Below are 20,402 nucleotides of genomic sequence, written 5' to 3'. Positions count from 1 at the left end.
CAAAATGCCTTACAATGATATGGTAATGTCAGAATGATAATTCTAAAAGATCTAAGCGAGCTCAGTAACCAAATAATTTGTGACTGGAGTTATTAAACAGTTTAGAGCGCTGGAAAACAAAATTCCTGTGCAGCATAAAAAAAGTCCAAATTGACCAAAGTTTCCCTACTTCTTCTTGATTAACTTACTTCAACTTTTCTACAATCTTTTGCCATCACCGTAAATGTGGGACAAACCGGAATTGCCAATAGTGAGAGGGGCAATGCTGCAATTCTGCACCCTCTAAGTCGGTGGGGGTTCTCATTTGCAAACACCAAGCTACCTCTCTTTTACGCAGCTATTTATGTGAATTATGCTAAATATGCGGGCATATACTTGCAACACTATCTGAAACTTTTGAGTACATTATGCGATAAAAAAAATTTGATCACATCAAACATCAGATAAAACATCAGCTATCCATCGATCTAACGCAGTGACAAATTCAGGTGGTCTAAAACCTGTAGTGATTCAACGATAGAACAAGTCTTGATGAGAGCAATGAGCAATACAACAATAGAATGCTAAATATTTACACCTTTTTGTCTCTCAGTTTGGAAATCACAATCCGTTTCTAAAGCCCCAGAAGTTTCTTCCCTCTCAAGTTGGTATGGATATTGCTCGCTGATGATAAGGTGAGTTGCGATGAGACCTTTAACGTTCGGGTAGTAACATCAAATCATATTGAAGGCAAACAATTTTGTAGCATTTCTTTGTAAAGGAGGTAAGCAGTTATGTCTTTAGCTTCTGTTACGAGAGTAGTTACTATCTGTAAAGATGTGTAAGCCCAAACCATCTTTTACACCGAATGGTATGAATAGTAAAGATGGAATAACAAATTGCTAAAAACTTCTGGTACGAGTTATGCGCTGATCCTCCATCAGTATTCGATGAATCTGGTTTCAGAAGGAAAGAAATCCTGTATCGTTAAAGTACTATTATCTGAAGCAAAAGGTTCATCCAAAATCACAGAACGAACAGCTGGTGTCATATATGAGGCAGTGAGAAGCAAAGGGATGTAAGTGGACATTTTCAAGTTTTGAATAAAACGCGTTTAAAGATAAGATCCTAGGTAGGCTTTCATTGATTTTCTTTTCTAAATCATGCTGTATAGAAGCAACTAGAAGGTCTACTAGTACCATTTCTTGCCCCAAGATAGAGGAGAGGTTCACCAACCATTTGTACTGGTTATCTCCAAATTTTTAATTTTGCCCTTTGCTTCTCACTGCCTCATATGTAATAGATGGAAGATACCTCCTTGAACATATTGTTGGTAATGATATGTAAGCTTCAAGGAAATATGCCAGCAATGCAGTGTGTAGGTCACTTGTAAGTATGGAAAAGCTAGTGTCATTTTTGATGGGTGCAAAGAAAGCACCACAGAAATATAAATGAAGTCCTATTACAACAGCCGAGCCTTCTGCTCTAGAAGACTTTCTGCGTCTCAAATCTTGTGCTTGCTCTGAGGGGTTCATTAGATATAGTGAATGTTTGAAAAGTCTGAAAGTAGACTGAAGTGCTCAATTATATGCACAAACTGTGTTAGACATAGCTGCAACAATAACGATTTTGTTGAGGATCTAGATTCCAAAAAACATCTTGATAACGAAGACTTTTTGTTACAAGCTTAGGAGAAATCATTTGAAAGCAAAAAACAGTTCAGCGTTATTTTTCTGGCCATTTAATCAAATGTGCACCATCAGAGAGGAGGGGGGGGAAGGATAATATTTTAGTATTTCGTTTTGGGACGTGAGCTACTGTTCTTATGGGGTGGACGGTCCTGATTTAATGCATTTTAGATTTGCATGAAATAATACTTCTACTTGAAATAAAAGGTGGGGGGGGGGTGAGGATTTATTTAATTTGGCAGAAGGGGGGTGTTGTAGCTTTGAGAGGAGGTGCACCATCGCTCTTGGAGGATGGACACACTTGATTTGTAACAATTTTCTTAGCATAAAATAATGTTTCCATATAAAATGTATGGAGGGGGGTTCGGGGGTACTGCTTCGCTTTACGGGGATAGGGGGGCTCTGTAGCATTGGTGGGTTATGTCATCCCTCTTGGGGGTCAAACACCTTTAATTTCATGCATTTAAATTTAGTATAACATAATAATCTCACTTTAAATTTACTCTAAAAATTCTGGAAAAATACCCAAAACAGCAATTTTTAGATGCCCCCCATTCCAAAACCCGACGCACAATGGGGTGGGACTTTTTACTTGTTCTTATTGGGAGGGTAATAAACAATTTGCACCAGGTTTAGCTTTTTTTTTTGGATGTTTGGGTCCGACCCCTATTTTTACTGTACTATATTGAATTGAGATGTTTCCCCAACGAACCGAATTTAGGTAATTTGATGGTTTGATATAGTTTAAAAGCTACTAAAAATCAAAATTCCAGCAAAAGTTTGTGAAGAAAGTAGAAGAGTGTTTTAAAAACATACTTCAAAAATTGAGGGCTCTTAAAACTCACCCACAGCATACTACAAGCTCTACCATTCAAATTGAAGCTTTTAACTCTATTTTTCCCCAAAGCTTCTGATCTTGCATCAGTTTTGTGTTAATCTCTTTTAACAAAATTGCAAAACAGTAACTGGATTCTGAAAATAGTCATGAAATAACTTTTAAGTTTTAACTAATAAGTTTTTAAGTGGGAATAGTTTTTGATAATTTTAGTAGTTAAAGTTAGCAACATACATATCAAATTATCAGAAGCACAGAGTGTAAAATTGGAACAGTAATATAGCTAAAGAATAATTTAGTAATTGTATATATTTCTAGTTCATTTTATGTGTTGTATGATTTAGTGAGTAATTGCTGCAATAAGTTAATTTTCTCTTAGTTTCTACTTTATTCAGTTTAAACTGCTAAAAATACTTTTAATTACTAAATATCACTGAATGTCCTACAATTACCTTATGACTTGTACAACACAAAGAATTAATCAAGGCCTTTTAAAATTAAATGTTATTACAAAAATTGGTTTATAAGTAGTAAATAGCAGTAATTTTTATAGTAAGAATATTTTTGTTACAGGATCACTAACTAGAATTCTTAAAAAATTTAAGACTCATCAGCAGTTAGACTGCTAGAGAGAGAACTGAGAGATGGTCACTGTGAGTAAGCTTCCGGTGAAGTAGATAAAAATCTTTAAATCTTCTCTCTCTCTCTCTCTCCCCAATTGTCCAACTGATGACTGGTGTGTGCAGTTAATTTGCACAGGGAACTTGTGGAGCTCAACTAACATAAAGCTAACAGTTTGATTAGGTTGGCAATACATTTTCTATTTCAGACACCATAGCAAGGACAAACTTAACAAGCTCCTTATACATATTTATCATGCTTTTTTTTTGTATTCATGCTCAAAATTAATATAAGGAATGACATTTAAAAGTCAGGGTTTTTCTCTTGAGCTTTTTTGCCTCTCTCTTTCTCTTAAAGATATAAATAAATGCAGTATAACTTTGATTTATATAACGATTTCCCTAATTTAATGATACATTTCACTGTTCCCGATTTTACTCCATTGAATGTCTATGCTCCTCAATTTAACGATATCCTTGATTTAACAATAACTTTTTCCAGTCCCTTGACAATCATTAAATCGAGGTTGTACTGTAAATAAGAATAATGTCATTGCCTATTGCAATCAGATGATGCAAAAACAGGGTCATATTCAAACTGGAATGATCCACTTTTAAAAAACAGCGATTGTTAATTATTCTCCCCTTTAATATTACGGAGTTAATCTGCCGTGAGCAGGCAAACAGCAGTATCTGCGGAAATGAGTTTTTGAGATATTTGAAGAAATGTGTGTTGTATTCAATACTAACAATAGGGAAATGTTGGAGTTAGACTTTTTTTTCGTGCCTGTTTTTCAGCAGAAACCAAATAAGCAAGCTTGTACAATAAAGCTAACGCACAACAGATGACAAAAAAAAAAAAAAAAGAAAAGAAAATTAGCAGTTACTGCTCTTTACCTGCCCCTGACAGTAATCATCTCTAAAGAAATTGTGCTCCTGAAAATTAACTGTTTTCTTGTTTCTTAATAGTTGATTGTTTATGTGTGTGTGTGTGTTTTTTTTTTTTTTTTTTTTGCTATTAATCCATTGATTCTTCATCGGCAATATACTCCAATTTATTGAATTTCAGGTAATACAACAGTCTAGGGAGCTCAATCCATATATGAAGACTGGTGATAAAGGACTTCCAAGTGAAACATCACATGCAGAAGACTTACAGTTACCTTCAACATCCGTGGGGGATCATGGGTATAGTTGGTTGAAAAAAGCTTATTTGAGGATTCAAGAACAGGCGCAGGAACAAGGCAGGACTATGGAGGAAGTGGCAGTCGAGAGATGGGGGGTAAGTTTTTGAAAAAAATAAAATACTATTCTACATATATTAAATATATTTTGCTGTTTAAAAATATTTTAAATGCACCATGATGAACAAAAATTTTGAAAAAAAAAAAATAGAACCGACTTCAAAATTGCTCTAAAAAGTGAAAAATAATTTTATTCTTTAAACACCTTCGATAATACTTTTAAACATAATTTTTGAAGTTGGCGCAAAAACGATCGATAAAATCATTCACAGCCATAACTCAACTACAAGTATAAATTTAACCAGGTCCTGTTTCTTCACTACCACATGCATTACGCATTGATGACAGCATATTTGAGTAACGATATAAATGTTTCGTTCCTAAGTTTGGATGATTTTTTGATAAAAATATGAACAAAGCATGGTTACAATGGATTTTACTTTTTGTTTTTGCGCCAACTTCAAAAATTATGTTTAAAAGTATTATCGAAGGTGTTTAAAGAATAAAATTATTTTTCACTTTTTAGAGCAATTTTGAAGTCGGTTCTATTTTTTTTTTCAAAATTTTTTTATTTCATTCTTTTTAGTGTAAATGTAGATATTTCAGTAAAAGTAAGAAGTTACCTAGTAAGAAGTGCGGCTCTATATCACTGTATTGCTTTAGAAAAGCCTTTATTCAAAATTATCATTATAATTACTATTAATGCAGGGCTCCCAAATAGTCCGCTTTTCCCGCCAAAGTCCGTTTTTTAGGGTAAAGTCCGCTTTAGACCGCTTTTTAACATTTTGGTCCGTTTAGTCCGCTTTTGTATTGTTTTTACTAAAAAATCAGATTTTAAAAATTTTCATTACATTAAAAGATACTGTGTGCTTACTTAATGTTAAGCCCGAACACGCTGCCGCTGCGCCGTTTTCCTATTGAACTTGACTTTCTGGTATTATTTCGCTTCAGATTAACGTCATTACTCCTCCTCCCACCGCTGTAACATGGAAATCTAGCAAATGGAGAAGTTTGGGGGAAGAGTTATGACGTGAAATCAAAGCATTTTGCTACCGATATTTTTCACGGGTTCGTACGCATTTGAAAAAAATCAAGAGTGCAATTTTCTGAACTTGTGTTCGATATGTAGCATCGTGAAAAATTACTTCCTGTGTTTGCGAGTTCAATCTTTTTGCATCTTGCTAATATTTTGATGTTTTTGACAATCAGAAGTTACTTTAACATTCATTAACTTAGATTAGCTTATTTTATGTTTAATTACAGTAGATAATAAACTTTTTTTTCGGAACCATGATAAAATCAAACTTTCTTGGACTTCGCCGAAAATTGCTTGCTGGGTTTTGCGATTTCAATCTCTTTGCATCTTGTAAATATTTTGATATTTTTGGCAATCAAAAGTTATTTTGACACACTCCACCATAGATTAGCTTATTTTTTGTTTAATTTTAATAGATAAGAGACTACTTTTTTTTCGAAACCATGGCAACATTGAACTTACTCTCACTGCGCGATCTTTTTGCATCTTGTTAATGTTATGATATTTTTGGCAATCGGAATTTATTTTGACATAACACCTCCTTAGATTAGCTTATTTTTTGGTTAATTTTATTAGACAATTAATTTTTATATTTTTGGTACCATAGCAACATTGAACTTTCTCGCACTTCGCGGAAAGTGCTTGTCGTGTTTGAGATTTCAATCTTTTTGCATCTTGTAAATAATTTGATATTTTTGTCAATCAGAAGTTATTTTGACACACTCCACGATAGATTAGCTCATTTTTTGTTTAATTTTAATAGATAAGAGACTACTTTTTTTTCAAAACCATGGCAACATTGAACTTACTCGCACTTCGCGATCTTTTTGCATCTTGTTAATGTTATGATATATTTGGCAATCGGAAGTTATTTTGACATACGCCATCATAGAATAGCTTATTTTTTGTTTAATTTCGATAGATAATAAACTTTCTTATTTTTGGAACCATAGCAGCATTGCACTTAGTCGAACTTCGCGAGGAATTGCTTCTTGTCTTTGAGATTTCAATCTTTTTGCATCTTGTACATATTTTGATATTTTGCGCAATCGAATGTTATTTTCACATATGCTATCCTAGACTAGCATATTTTATGTTCAATTTTAGTCATGTTTAGTTTTAGAGAATATATATTTTTTTTTTTTTTTTTGGAAATTATGCCAACAGTGAAAATACTTCGCGAAAATTTGATTCTCTTGTGCAAGATTTCAATCCTTTTGCATCTTGTAATTATTTTAATATTTTTTAAAATTGGAAGCTGTTTTGACATGTGCTACCTCAAATTTTTTTATTTAATTTTAGTTTTAAAAACTAAAAAACTTTGTATGCTTATTTTTTTAAGTACTCATAATGAGTATTTTCAATTTGAAAATATAGCTCTATGAATCTAAACTTACACATTTATTTATTACATTAAGTTATCCAGTAAAAGCAGGCTCAAATTTACATTCAGTGTATTTATTGCTTAAGCAGAATTTGTATATTTTTGGGTGTAGTGACTTTAATGAAAAATTTTCTTTCTCACTAATTTTTATATATACTTGAAGACAGTTACAATATTTTTTGGTGCCCGAACAACTAATACATACATATGAATACTTAGCATACTAATAAATGATTAGCAAACCTCTAATATTTTTGAACTTAGTCAGTCAGTAGCGTAGCCAGAAATTACCTCCTGCTTTGGGGTTTGGTCATAAACTCTCATTCCCACTTAGATTATGATTCCAGGCTTAGAAGGCTAAAAATGTACAGTCTTGAGCAAAGAAGAGACCGAGGGGACATGATTCGGCTGTTTAAATTTATTAAAACGAAAGATGTTACGGGGCTGAAGTTTAGCACTGAAAACAGGACAAGGGGTCATTGTTTTAAGCTATTTAAATCTCAGGCTAACATGGATATTAGGAAAAATTATTATTTTAGCAGGGTAGTGGAACCTTGGAACAGCTTACCGGAAGAGGTGGTAATGAGCAAAGGAGTAGACAGTTTTAAGAGGGCCATTGATCTTCACTGGGGATTGTAAATTGACTAGGACCAGTCTAGCTGGGCCCAGAGCCTGTTGCTGGTCGTCACTTTTGTATTTTGTATATGTATATAAACTTACCGTATCTTGGCTGGAAATATGTGTAAAAACCAAAGGCTGTGGAGGGGGAGGGGTACCTCCTGGCCTCCAAACTATATCTTCTTGTCGTGCGATACCTTATATCAAAATGAATTCTCTTTAAACTGGTTATGTGAAAAATTTTGTAAACTACTATGTACTAAGGTGTTTACTGTAATAACTGTATCTAAAAGGTCTTTATTAGGTATGCACTGATTGATCGGTCACTTGGGTGATTATTTTTAACTGGCCAGTTTTTACCTGTTAAGTAGTAGAAAATTTATTTTACAATTAAAGTTACTCTGTAAGATGGTCAGTCACATGCTTGCTTGTCACTCCCCCTCCCCCCCCCATCCAAATGTTTGTGTGAATAATATAATTCAATGGATAAGAAGCTCAGATGTACAGAAGGTGATAAGGATTTATCATTAAAAATCATTATTTTGGTTAATTAACGAATTATCTTCACGTATTTATTGCCAGGCAGCTAATTTGCCTTTTGGTGCTACCCTGGGTTTAACTATGAATGGTCCTCCCAAGGTCCTCTTTGGTCCCCTTTTTGATTCAAAGTGGTCCTCTTTTACCCTTTTCTATGGCTAAAATGTGTTGGGAGCCCTGTTAATGTTACAGTTATATGGCACCAAACTTTTATAACAATGAGTTTCATATTGTCGCGTAGATGAAGATAGCGAAGACAATGTGAAAGCCAAATGAAGCGAATACTCGTTAGTCTCAACTCGAGATCTTTATTCAGAACCACGAATGAACGTTACATCTCCTTATATACAACTTGAAAAAGTGCTGGAACTTTCCAGACTTGAAAAGATACAGAAATTAATGGAACATTCGAGAAAATACGGGAAACAGTAGAAACGAAATTTTAGTAAAATTCACTTTGTCCTAGTCGGGATTTGAACCCGGGTTGCTCGTGTGGGAGACGAGAATTCTACCACTGAGCCACCGTTATCCACGGATGAAAAGAGCGAACTTCGCTACAATATGATTTTAATCATTTAATAGGGAAATTTACTGTTTTTTTGCCCATAACTTTTTATCTAAAGAACAAATATGGTCAAACAAAGTAATGGGACCTAAGTTGAGCCATCCTCTATCCATTAAAAAAAGAATCATCAAAATCGGTTCACTAGGTGAGACGCTATGAGTGGACAAACAAAAAAAAAAAAACATACATACGGTATGAACTGATAACCGCCTCCTTTTTGAAGTGGGTTAAAAATAGAGAAATTTACAATGATTATTGTGATCCAAGCATGTTTTTCAAATTGCATAGCTTTTCTCAAATAAAGCCGCATTTGGTTTCAAGGTTTCCTCTTTCATAATAGTAAAATTGCAATAGCAATAAATATACCAGTTTGTGAATCATCTGAAGTTAAGAGATATTGCTAGAGCCTTTTCAAGGTGCAAAAATACTCCTTGGCATTTTATAGAAGAAGAAATTAATTTTGCAGGAATGAAATGCAGGAAAAATAAAAGATATAACAGTGATCAATTCCATTTTTGAAAAAGAAAAAAAAACCCTACTTTTTGAGGATCAATGAATCAAAACAGGAAAAGAAATGTGTACCATTTTGATCTGTAAATTTAAAGTGGTTAACATTTTATATGTAAAATAACAAAATATTGAGTTTTATAATGTTTTTTCCATTCTAACAGCTTCTTTTTTTTTTTTTTTTTTTTTTCATTTTTGATGTGGCTTGATTTTTATTGAAAATACAAAGCATCAAAACACACTTGTCAAAATTTTAAGGTGTAGGCTTCTTGAGGCGTAGAAAAAAATCTCTGTATGAAATTCTTACTATCAATATTCAATTTAAAAAACATCTATTTATTTTTTGCTTGTGATTGTATTTAAGTCATCCTCATGTAGAAATTAAGTGTAGATTTCAGATTGTTTGTTGTTTTCTTTCAGTCTCTTGATAAATTGGTATCAATGATAAAGGAAGCTGAATCAAGATTAAATGAACATTCTAAGTTAAAACACAGAGAAAGAGCAAGGAGAGAAGAGGAAGAAATAGAATCTCGAAGATCAAGAAAAAGTGATCGTTTTGAAAAACCTGATGATATTTCTCCAAATCATAGTCCACAAAGATCTTTCAAATTTCAAAAACCATCCGAAACTAAGCATCATCGTAGCAATTTGCATTTCAGTAGTTCCAAAAATCATAAGAAATATGAAAGACATTATGATGACAATGACAGAGAACGGCATAGGGATTCAAGAGAGAAAAGGGATAAATATGAAAGACATTATGATGACGATGACAAAGAAGGGCATAAGTATCCAAAAGAGAAAAGTGATAAATATGAAGACAGGTCAAATGCGATTTCATCTGCATTTAATAAGCATGATGATTCTCGGTATGACCGAAAAAGAGATATAAAATCTTCATTTCAAAAACCATCTCATGAAGATAAGTTTGATTATTCAATATTTGAATCTAAAAAGAAAGAAAGCGGATCACGGGTTCCTGCATGGAAAAAGAAAAACTATGAAGAATCCAAAAATTTAGAAAAGGAAGAATCTATTCCAATGAAGGTTTCTGGAATGATAGATCAAAACCTCAAAGATGATTTTAAAAGTATGTATACTATTTTAAACTTAATCTACATTAATATTTTACGTTTGTCTTTGTCATTTAATTGCAGTTATGAAATTTTTCATGTGGATAAACAGGTGAGAATTTTCTGCCGTCTGGGGGGGGGGGAGTTCCTTTTTTGAAAAACTTCCGAACTTAGATGAGATAAAATAAAGCCCTTTAATCTGATGCAGTTCAACATTTTGTGGAAAATGGAGAAAATGCAAATAGTATTTTTATGACATCCGGTATTAAGTATACTATGAAATAAAGCTTAATAAACTAAATAAGACTTAATTGAAAATCAAAATTATCCACCACACAAATGCAGTGAAACTCTAGTAACTCTATGTGCCCATTACCCTGGTAAATCAAACATATATTTTTCTAATAGTTAGCCTAATGTTAATTTCAACTGTCAAAAAACTCTCTAACTTGACACACATAAGAACCTTTAAAAGTCAATCACCATTCGCTGTTCTAGTCAAATTTTCTCATCCAAAACTACTTCGTCTTGAGCATTTCTGAGAATTTTGCATTGAGATACCTTGATCACTCAACCCTTTTCTAGAAAGAGCTTCTTAAAAGATTCTTGTGCTTTGGGGAATCAGCCTCCACTCTCTGTGTCATTGGGGCAAACATAAGGATAGGTTTGGAGGGGTAAAATATCCCAGGGAGTCCTCGAAGGAAAGGAAGCATCATGACGCATACATTCACAGCATATGTATGTAAGGCTTTTCTATTTAAAAGATTTGACGGACAAGGAGCTTTTATCTTTTCTCAAAAATTATGGATTATTTCTCCATTATTAAGTACAGTGAAACCTGTGTAAGTTGACCACTTGCGGTTCAGCACTTTGGCGGTCAACTTAGACAGGTGGTCAACTTATAAAGGGCGGTAATGTTTTTTTTTTTTTTTTGTCATTTCTTGCATCATGTATTCATTTTTTGAGGAGTTCACCCTTACTCTTTCTGTTAAACTCACTTTCAGTGTTTAACATTATTGAAAGTGAAACAATAATTAAAAATACCTATCAGTATTTTTAATAATAAACAAAAAATAATTTCATCATTTTTTCGTTGTTTTTAACTATATTAGACACTGTAGGTTTAGAAATTCCATATATGCCGCTAATTTCCTCTGGATTTCTCCATTTTCAATTAATTTTAATATTTGATACTTTTTATTAATCTCAAGTTCAACTAACTTTCTTTTTGAAGCCTTTTTATGTATAGCACAAAGAGTAACAAGCTCGACTCTCAAAGTTCATAAAGGAAAAATTAAAATGTCCTATCTCTTAATCCCTTGCACCAGAAACATGTAACTTTACTCATTAGCAGGCCCAGATCTGTGTACCCGCAGTGCGAGGGGCCCACGTCCTTAAAGTGGCTACTGACCCTAGAAATTGAAGATAAAATAGAAAAAAACTAGCACTAAGACTTATGCACTTTACAAATAGACACTGCTGGCCACTAGGGAGGGGCCCAACATATTTTGTTGCAGGGAGGCCCGAAATAGCTAGATCCGGGCCAGCTCTTTTTGCACAATTCCTATGTTGCCATAACATATTGCAACTGAAAGAAAAGATTTTGAACTTTTCTACTGACACCTATTTTCATTGAACAGAGAACAAAAAGCTATCTCAAATAGAACAACAAATGAAAAACAAGTTTAGAGAATAAAGAGCAGCATAAGCTTTATGCTGCTGTTTAGTTAGTAAAATGCTAGTCCGTCATCAAAGCATTAAAAACATTCTTGGAAAGCTATCAAATAATAATAATAATAATAATAATAATGATAATAATTAATAAATAATAAAATAAAATAATTTGCTGAAGAAAGTTTTAAAAAATAAACCAAGTGGTCAACTTACAAAGGGTTTTTTACAATACTCCAAACCAAATTTGGCGAACATTAGTGGTCAAGATAGACAGGTGGTCAAGATAGAGAGGTGGTCAAGTTACAGAGGTTTTCCTTCATTATATGAGATAGGACTAATTCCGTTCCTGACAAAAGTGGTCAACATAGACAGGTGGTCAACTTATAAGGGTGGTCAACTTTACAGGTTTTACTGTATTCCAATATGATATACTAGTAGTTATTTTGTTATGTAATTGTTAAAATAATGCTTTTTTTGCTGAAATTGGATTTTGTATAACTTGAATGGTAAATAAGCAATGCAGAAAACTCTTGCATTCATATAGCTTACTTTCGGCGAGCACGACCGGTAGCGACCGGTTGGCTAATCATGTGACAGCAATGACGTCAGCGGTTACTAACCAGTTGTTCACAAACCAATGCTTCATCGAACGCTTTCAGTTGATCACCGGTTACTTGCCCAGACATGACACAGACGAATAACACGCAGGTGATAAATACATATAATTGGCCAAAAATGTCTCGTGGTTCCATCAACCATCTAGAGTTGCGGTCGACCAGTATATCAACTGGTGAGGCTCATAAAACATCAGAAGCAACCAGTTAACCGGTAGCTCTCAAGAACGCTGCGGTTAGCAACCGGTCACTCACTGGTCAACTGATGAGGTTCGTCGAGCACAAGCATAGTCTCACGAACTCGTCGGTTTTTCGTTAACCGCATGCACTTTTTCTTGCGTTCGACGAACCTCATCAGTCGACCGGTTACTAACAGCAGCGTTCTATCATCTATTGGTTACCATTTTAAGCTGTTGATTGAAACACGTGGTCAGTAGCTGTCAGGTGATCGGTTAACCGGTAGCGACCGGTTGAGCTCGTCGAACGCAAGCTTTGAACGCTCAGTTAAAAGTGAAGATGGTGGACATTTGAAGCAGACGACGCTGAAGATTGCTTTTGGGGAGGATTATGTTTTTTGAAGGTAGTGATGAAAGAAAATGACTAATGGATTCTTCTTTTGAATAAAATAAAAAAAGAAAACAAATCGTCAAGATTCCTTTCAACTTAATTCCAACTTAATTAAGATATTTTTTTAGATTCCATCATTGTTTCTTTGCTCTGCACAACAAACTGCACATTTCTTAAACAGTAAATAAAGAAGAAAAAATCTATTCACACATTCCTTTTTCTGCCCCATTGTTGCAAATTTTTATAATTTCTGAAAAAAGAAAATGCATAGAAAACAGTCTCTTGTTTACTAAATTGGCGTATCTCCTGGTATATGCGGAAAATACGTCAGGCCGACGCTTTTCGGCAAGAAAACATTTCACTACAAATCTACTAACTTTTACAAAATCAGATATGACCTGACTTATACGAAGTATTTTGAGTTATTTCTTGAACAGTTATAGTAAAATACAAAATGTGTTTTTAATTTTAAATTTCCCCGTTAAGATCTTGGAAAAAGTAGGGATAGGTGTATTTAAATTATTTGACTAAAAGTAAAGTTCAATGCATTTGTAAATGATATTAAAATTCAAAATGCATTCTATACATATTTTCATTGTTGTTTATTGTCGGTTATCTAGAACAGATAAATAAATAAGGTGTGAAGTATTTATTTCGATTTCTTTTATTGAAATTTTCTCAATCCTGCAAGCCCTGATGTTTACTCACTACAAGAGTTCATGTGCTCAACAATAAACTCATAGCTCTCTGAAAATGAACCAGACATAGCACATTTATAAACATAAATGTATGCACTGGGCACCTCCAAGTTTTCTAACTGAGCAAACCACCCTTTTCCTTCATGAGCTTTGTTACGGATTTTGCTTCACGAAACTAACCGAGTTACACTTTCTAAACGACCAATTAGATAACGCCTTCTCTTTTTGAACATCTTGTTCGGTTAACTTGCTTCACTTGTCTAACATGTTCAAGGGGGGGGGGGGGAATTAAGGGATAGTAACAAAATCTACTGAATTTTTTCCTTTGAAGGTTGGCAGGTATATTAATGTGGACTGAGGGTACCTGGGATTATCATGAACTCAGATTACATGGAACTCGATTCATTCAATCTTGGATGACCTCGCCTCTTTTGTAATTTCTTTCTGTACCGTTTTCTATTCCTTTCAAGATTCTCTACTTGTAGGTACAAAACCGGTTTTAAGCAGAGAATCAGCAGATGAGTCATATTCCCAAAAATCATCCAATAAGGATAAATCACCTGTGTTTTACACGAACGATGATTTAAGCAAGCTGGCTTCTAAGGTATTTAAAGCTGAGTTATTGGGTGACAAGGAATTGACCTCTAAACTTCAAAAAGAATTAGATGAAGCTCGAAAGTTTGTTGTGGAGAGGCCATTGAGAAAGGCAAAACAAGAGGAAGAAGTAGTTCTGATGAAAAGAGATAGCAGTGGACAAGTTCAACCTCTTAGAATTACCAATGATGATATGTCTTCTTGTTCACACCAAAAAGTAAATTTTTTTTCAAAATGTTTTTATCAACATTACTTTTAACATGTAATGTGCAATATTTAGTTTTTATTGTTTTGTTTTTTTAGGGGAAGAAATCCAAATTCTTTGATGATGGCAGCAAGTACTCTCTGAAACAAATGGTAAATTTAAAATTTAATTTAATTTTATGAAAATGTAAGATATTCCCCCCTCCAGTTTGAAATGCTCATTGTTAATTATGTCAAATACAGTTTTCGTTTCATATGTTATGCAGAGGAGCATTTGCTTTAAAAATAAAAATTGCAGGTTGTTTTGTAGAAATAACTTATTTTGTATTTACATTTGACAAGAAAGAAAAATATACAAATAAATACAAATACAAAAGTGACAACCAGCAACAGGCTCTGGGCCCAGCTAGACTGGTCCTAGTCAATTTACAATCCCCAGTGAAGATCAATGACCCTCTTAAAACTATCTACTCCCTTGCTCATTACCACCTCTTTCGGTAAACTGTTCCAAGGTTCCACTACCCTGCAATAATAATAATTTTTCCTAATATCCATGTTAGCCTGGGATTTAAATAGCTTAAAACAATGACCCCTTGTCCTGTTTTGGGTGCTAAACTTCAGCCCCATAACATCTTTCATTTTAATAAATTTAAACAACTGATTCATGTCCCCTCGGTCTCTTCTTTGTTCAAGACTGTACATTTTAAGCCTTCTAAGCCTGGAATCATAATCTAAGTGAGAAAGTTCATTTATTAGCCTTGTAGCTCGCCTTTGAACCCTTTCCAATACATTAATGTCTTTCTTAAGATAAGGAGACCAAAACTGAACAGCATACTCCAAATGAGGTCTTACCAAACTTCTATATAAGGGCAGAAGAACTTCTTTAGATTTGTGTGAAATAGATCTATTGATAAACCCAAGCATCTTATTGGCCTTGTTACTAGCAATGCTGCACTGTTGGCTAAACTTTAAATCCTGACTTATTAAGACCCCCAGATCAGTAACTTTGTCTGCCTGACTAATGACTGGACCTTGCAAATAGTAACTTGTACTCTTATTTCCATGCCCTAAATGTAGCACTTGACATTTCCCAACATTAACAGCCATACCCCATTTATCAGCCCACTCCGTAATATGATCTAGATCCTCTTGCAGCTGTTTTGCTTATTCTTCATTATCTACAGTCCCCATAACTTTGACATCATCAGCAAAACAATTCATGTTCCCAGAAATATTTTTGTGAATATCGTTCATAAAAACAATGAACAAAACAGGCCCTAACACTGATCCTTGAGGAACCCCACTTAAAACCTCACTCCAATTAGAGTAATTTCCCCTTACAACTACCCTTTGTTTCCTTCCGGTCAGCCAGTTTTTTACCCAAATGAAAGTTTTCCCTCCTATTCCTATATCAGCTAATTTGCTAAGTAGAGCAACATGCGGTACCTTATCGAAAGCTTTTTGAAAATCAATGTAAACAACATCTACAGGCTTCTTATTGTCCAAAGCCATGGTAACTTTGTCATAGAAATGTAATAAATTAGTTGCACAAGATTTGCCTTTCCTGAAACCGTACTGAAAATTAATCAATAGATTATTAGTCTCTAGAAAATTTACTATCTTAATTTTTATCAATGTTTCAAAAATTTTGCAAACCACCAAAGTTAGACTCACAGGTCTATAATTTCCCGCACTCCCTTTAGACCCTTTCTTGAAGAGGGGTGTAATGTTAGCCATCTTCCAGTCCTCTGGCACTGTCCCCGAGTTATAAGAAGCATTGAAAATATTTACGATTACATCTGCTAATTCCTCCGCACATTCAACTAAAATTTTTGGATAAATACTATCAGGTCCTGGAGCCTTAGTCTCTTTAATTTTTTTCAAATGAAGTAAAACGTCATCCCTGGAAAATACAAAGTCATCAAGCTGTACTATAGCTTGTGTCTTGTTGGTGTCAACTGTTGAGATACAGTTATCGTTAAAAACACTCGAAAAAAACTTATTAAGAACATTAGCAATATCACTATCGTCCTGAATTAAAATTCCGTGCTCATCAACCAGTGGCCCGATATGACTATTTCGAACTTTCCCCGAAATAGTGTATGCAAAAAACCTCTTGGGATTCCTGTTTATGTTATCTGCCAGTCTTTGCTCCAACTCTTTTTTCTGAATCCGTACCAAATACTTAAATTTACGCCTTGCCTTACAATATTGGAGCCTATCTGCACTGTGACCAGTTTCTCTAAACCTATGAAAAGCAGCTTGCTTGTAATTTAGAGCGTCTTTAGTTTCCCTGGAGAACCACATTGGCCAAATTTTAGTGTTGACACCCTTTCTCCTAAAAGGAACCTGATCCCCAACCGTTTTCGCTAGCTTTTCCTTAAACTCTACCCACTGAAGATTCACATCGCTATTGTCCAATCCAGAAGAAAAAACTGCTTTCAAACTCTGCCTAAGTGCCACAAAATCAGTATTTCTGAAATTGGGCACAAACCTAAAATTCTTTACTTTGTGCGTATCAAATTTAATCCCAAACCTAATACTGTTGTGGTCACTGTCTCCAATGTGTTCCCCTACACATAACCCCTGAACACAACCTTCCATATCACAGAAAACTAGATCCAAAATCACGTCCTGCCGAGTACCCTGAGTTACAATTTGATCTAAAAAACAGTCACCAATTACTTTCAAAAATTCCTCTTCTCTGCTATTACTATGGTAAAAATTATTCCAATCAATTCCTGGAAAATTAAAATCTCCCATTATAATGACTGACCCCTTGCTTGAAATGTCACTAATAATACTAAACATCTGTTCATCTTGACCCTGGCTTAAGTTGGGTGGCCTATAAATGTTCCCTAAACGTAGTTTATTTTCCTTATTGCTCATCAACTCCAGCCAAATCATATCAATCTCATTAGGTGTATCATTAATATGGCTCAAAAAATATTCGGAGTTTCGCATATTTGTGGAAAAGTTTCATCTCGTCTGTTGTACTTAAAAAGAAGTATCTGAAGTATTGGTAATTATTGAACAAATCATAAAAATTTATATAAAGACAAAAGCTTGCTACTTGGATGCGTTTTACATGGTGTCCTGGAATAGACTAACAGTTTTCAAAAATTCATAACAAGAGAATGATGAAGCTATAGAAGCAATTCTTTCAGAAAATTCATAGGACACAAAGCATGTTTCCTCCCAAAGTTCCATATTTTAGCTCAAAAAAATTTCAATAGATGACGCTGCATATAGTAAGCCCGTAATTCAAGTTTCTCATGTGCTGGAACATTTTCACGATATACTACACCCTCAAATAACATTGGAGTCAGAACAAGATAATCTGGTAGGAAAATATTTATGACCTGTCACTTAAAGATGCTTTAAGAATTGTTTCTTAAATTTGAATGATTTCGGGTTATAAACTCTTAAAAACCACTTAGTCAACCAACATGTAAATGCAGCCAATGGTAGACATTTTCAGAATACTGTAATGTTGTTTCCTCTACTAAAGCTTTGAAAGAATTGCAACTTGATTTTCAATAATTTTTCTTTCAAAATTTTTTCAGCTAAAATCAGGAATTTTGTGAGGAGAAATTTATACGCTGTCATATAGATTTTCTGCTAGAATTGTTTCAACAACCTGAACCATTTTCCCGTTTTGAATTTTTGAAAACCGTCAGTCTATTTCAGGACACCCTTTATAATGCAGCTTTAAAAAAATTTTGAATTTCTTATGGGGCAACTCTTTAACTGCTTTTTTTTTTTTTTTTTGATGAAAAAACACAGATATAAGTTTTATTGAACTTGAATGAAATTAGGGGTAGGTACCAGAAACTAAAATTACGTTTGTTGGGAAAAAAATTGGTCTAAAAGTAAACTCTCCCTTTAGCAATTGTCATATTTTTAATCATGATGGAATTAGCGTAGTTAGGTGAGAAACATAACATTAATGCCTACTACTTTAGCGTACAATAAAATAATTAGAATTTCATGGTTGTCATGTTATGTGATAATATCAAAAAAAAAAAATTTTTTTTATTGCATTCATATTTATTTGTTTAAACTTTTAGTCTTTTACATTCTCCCATTATGTCCTTCTTTTCCTCGTATTTCTGTTTGGATTATCGAACAACCTCGTAACAAAAAAGTTTTTGTTGATTTTCATTATTTGTATGCAGTATTCTGTACAACTGGAATTAAAGCTGAACCATGTTCTTCAATATCATTAATCATTTACACATGAAATATACACTGATAAAAAGACTTAATGAAAAAAATCTAAATGTGTTTTCAGTTACAAAATCTTCTTAATTTTTTTCCTTGGATTTTATTGATTCCTACAGTATCTGTTGTGCAGCATTTCATTGGATAATTTGCAACATTTTCCTTCTTGTTAGTCAAAATGTTGTTCAACAACTTATGATCGAATCTAGGTACAAATTTTAATGTACATCTTCGTTCGTCGTGATAAGTAGTAGTACTTTCACTTACAGAGGAGGCTGAATCAACTACACTTTCATGAAATTATTTTTCAGATTCTTCACATGTTTTTTTTTTTTTTCTCAAAGTTTCTTCTTTTCGCTAAAGTTCTATTTCGGTTTTTGTTAGTGAGTTTTGTGTGAGACCTATTTTGCCTTATTTTCCTACTTTCTGATGAGTCAAAAAATTTTTTCTCTCTTCTGGAATTTAAAACATGTGTAAAACACCATTGTCATAAGAGAAGTCAAATAAATTAATAAGCTTCCATTTATTATCCTATTCATTTTTTTTAAGTAGAATTCCCATGAAGCACTTGTTTTTGCTCTTTAAACAACCCTTGCTCATGTATGAACTTTTAATGTTAGAATATAAAGCTTAGAGATTTTTTCGACTGCTTTAAAATGAATGTTTATTTTTCCTGTGACAAATTATAAAATACTTTTTGTTTTGTTATAAAAGACTAAAAGTTGATACAAAAGCAAAATTTGACTGGCTACAAAAATTTTGATGTTGTTACAAAAATGCTTTTTCTCCTGCTGTAAAAATTGAAATTGATTTTTAAAAAAAACTTTTAATTTTGCTGCCACAAAACTGTTTTAAGAATAGGTTTTTGTTTTTCCACCCCTGTGATTGATAAGAATGTTGCATATACACAGTCCAGTCACATTAATGTGACCATCTGTCAAAAGCCAGAATAACCACCTTTCCCAGAGCGTACTGCTACGAGACCTGCAGGAAGAGAGTCACTTAGGTCCCTGAAGGTGTTCTCTGTGATGTTGAGCCATGCCGACTCTAATGCCGTGGCCAGCTGCCCTAGATTACGTGGTTGAGGATCCATGGCGCAAACAACTCGATCGAGATGGTCCCACAGATGCTCGATTGGGTTTAAGTCAGGTGAGTTTGCTGGCCAGGGGAGGACGGTAAACTCATCCTGGTGCTCTTCGAACCACGCACGTACACTGACAGCTGTATGACACCTTGCATTGTCCTGCTGGAAGATGCCATCATCCTGAGGAAAAACAATGCGCATGTAGGGGTGGACATGGTCCGCAAGGACAGATGCGTACTTGTATTGATCCATCGTGCCTTCCACAATGATCAGTGAACCCAGAGAATGCCAGGAAAACATTCCCCAGACCATAATGCTCCCGCCTCCAGCTTGGACCGTTCCGGCGATGGTTGCTGGGTGGTTTCTTTCAGAGGTTTCACGCCCTATACGCCAACATCCATCTGTCCGATGGAGCATAAAACGCGATTCATCTGAAAACGCTACCTGTCGCCACTCAGTGGACGTCCAGCTGCTGTACTGGCGTGTAAATTCTAGCCTTCGTTGTCGATGAACAGCAGTCAGCATAGGTGCACGAACCAGGCATCTGCTTCAGAGGCCCAGACGCAGCAATGTTCGCTGAATAGTAGTTTGGGAGATACTTTTGGTAGCTCCTTGGTTCATTTTGGTGGTCAGTTGCTCAACGGTAGCCCGTCTATC

The 20,402-nt window shown here is 34.4% G+C and overlaps 1 protein-coding gene across 1 annotated transcript in view; it reads left to right on the top strand.

The window, feature by feature from the left end:
* LOC129234535 (CWF19-like protein 2) overlaps nucleotides 1-20,402 on the top strand; it is a 62,313-nt gene that overhangs the window by 19,080 nt on the left and 22,831 nt on the right. Inside the window, exons 7-10 of the mRNA XM_054868550.1 lie at nucleotides 4,192-4,404; nucleotides 9,434-10,103; nucleotides 14,125-14,450; nucleotides 14,537-14,590. Of these exons, the coding sequence (XP_054724525.1) occupies nucleotides 4,192-4,404; nucleotides 9,434-10,103; nucleotides 14,125-14,450; nucleotides 14,537-14,590 (1,263 nt within the window). The remainder of the gene's footprint in view (nucleotides 1-4,191; nucleotides 4,405-9,433; nucleotides 10,104-14,124; nucleotides 14,451-14,536; nucleotides 14,591-20,402) is intronic.

The sequence above is a fragment of the Uloborus diversus genome, chromosome 1 (genome assembly GCF_026930045.1).
Source record: "Uloborus diversus isolate 005 chromosome 1, Udiv.v.3.1, whole genome shotgun sequence".
Lineage (NCBI taxonomy): Eukaryota > Metazoa > Arthropoda > Arachnida > Araneae > Uloboridae > Uloborus > Uloborus diversus.
The sequence above is the reverse complement of the archived record's forward strand: the minus strand, read 5'-3'. Positions and strand labels throughout refer to the sequence as shown.